The 1,614-nt window shown below is 59.7% G+C and overlaps 1 protein-coding gene across 1 annotated transcript in view; it reads left to right on the top strand.

Annotated features, from left to right (window-relative positions):
* Positions 1 to 1,614, top strand: part of LOC110391860 (sodium/potassium-transporting ATPase subunit alpha-2-like) — a gene marked incomplete at its 5' end in the record, with an annotated part of 27,184 nt that overhangs the window by 19,231 nt on the left and 6,339 nt on the right. Inside the window, 1 exon segment of the mRNA XM_021383807.1 lies at positions 267 to 438. Coding sequence (XP_021239482.1) covers positions 267 to 438 — 172 coding nt within the window.

Genomic DNA, 1,614 nt, shown 5'->3' on the forward strand with positions numbered 1-1,614 from the left:
AACCCTGACCCTCTAACCTTAACCCTGACCCTGACCCTACACCTAACCCCAACCCCAACCCCAACCCCAATCCCAATCCTGACCCCCAACCCTAACCCTAACCCTGGCCCTAACCCCAACCCTAACCCTAACCCTAAACCCAAGCCACCCTAACCCTATCGCTGCCCCTGCCCCTATCCCTGACTCAACCCCACCCTGGGGTCCTGGTGACGTCACCGCCGTCTTTTGGTGTCCCCACGTGTCACCGTGAGTGCTCCCCCCCCCAGCGTGACACGGCGGGCGACGCGTCCGAGTCGGCGCTGCTGAAGTGCATCCAGCTCTCGTGCGGCTCCGTCAAGAAGATGCGGGACAAGAACCCCAAAGTCACCGAAATCCCCTTTAACTCCACCAACAAGTACCAGGTGGGGCCGCGGCGGGGGCACGGGGTGGGGGCAGGGGGTGGGGGTTTGAAGACCATAAGGTCTTTGGGGACCCCAGGGTTTGGGGAGCCCGGGGTTGGGGACTGAAAGGATTGGGGACCAAAGGGATTGGGGACCCAAGGGTTTGGGGACCCAAGGATTGGGGACTCCGGGGATTGGGGTCTGAAGGGATTGGAGACCCACGGATTTGGGGTCTCCAAGGGCTTGAGGGATTGGGGACCGAAGGGTTTGGGGACTGAAGATATTGGGGAACGAAGGGATCAGGGACCCCGGGGATTGGGGGCTGAAGGGATTGGAGACCCACGGATTTGGGGTCTCAGGCGTTTGAGGACCCAAGGGTTTGGGGACGCAGGGGTTTGGGGACCCAGGGTTTGGGGACCAAAGAGATTGGGGACTCTGGGGTTTGGGAGCTGAAGGGATTGGGGATCCATGGATTTGGGGTCTCGGGTTTGGGGACTGAAGGGATTGGGGACCAAAGGGATTGGGGACTGAAGGGATTGGGGAACGAAAGGATCAGGGACCCCAGGGATTGGGGGCTGAAGGGATTGGAGACCCATGGATATGGGGTCTCAGGCGTTTGAGGACCCAAGGGTTTGGGGATCCCAATTAGGGTTTGGGGACCCAGGGGTTTGGAGACCCAGGGGTTGGGGACTGAAATGATTGGGGACCAAAGGGACTGGGGACTCCAGGGTTTGGGAGCTGAAGGGATTGGGGATCCATGGATTTGGGGTCTCAGGGTTTTGGGGACTGAAGGGATTGGGGACCAAAGGGATTGGGGACCCAAGGATTGGGGTACCCTGTGGTTGGGAACCTGAGGGTTGGGGTGCACAAGGGTTTGGGACCAAAGGGATTGGGAACTCAAGGATTGGGGTGCCCAAGAATTTGGGGACACGAGGATTGGGGTACCAGTGATTGGGAACCTGAGGGTTTGGGGTCTCCAAGGGTTTGGGGACCTGTGGATTGGGGTTTGGGACCAAAGGGAATGGGAACCCAAGGGTTTGGGGTCTCCAAGAGTTTGGGACCAAAGGGATCGGGGACCCAAGTATTTGGAACCTGAGGGTTGGGGTGCCCAACGGTTTGGGGACCTATGGGTTGGGGTACCCAGTCGTTGGGAACCCGAGGGTTGGGGTGCCCAAGGGAAAGGGACCAAAGGGTTTGGGGTCTCCAGGGGTTTGGGAACCCAAGGATTGGGGTA

Source organism: Numida meleagris, unplaced genomic scaffold (assembly GCF_002078875.1).
Source record: "Numida meleagris isolate 19003 breed g44 Domestic line unplaced genomic scaffold, NumMel1.0 unplaced_Scaffold563, whole genome shotgun sequence".
In the NCBI taxonomy this organism is placed as follows: domain Eukaryota; kingdom Metazoa; phylum Chordata; class Aves; order Galliformes; family Numididae; genus Numida; species Numida meleagris.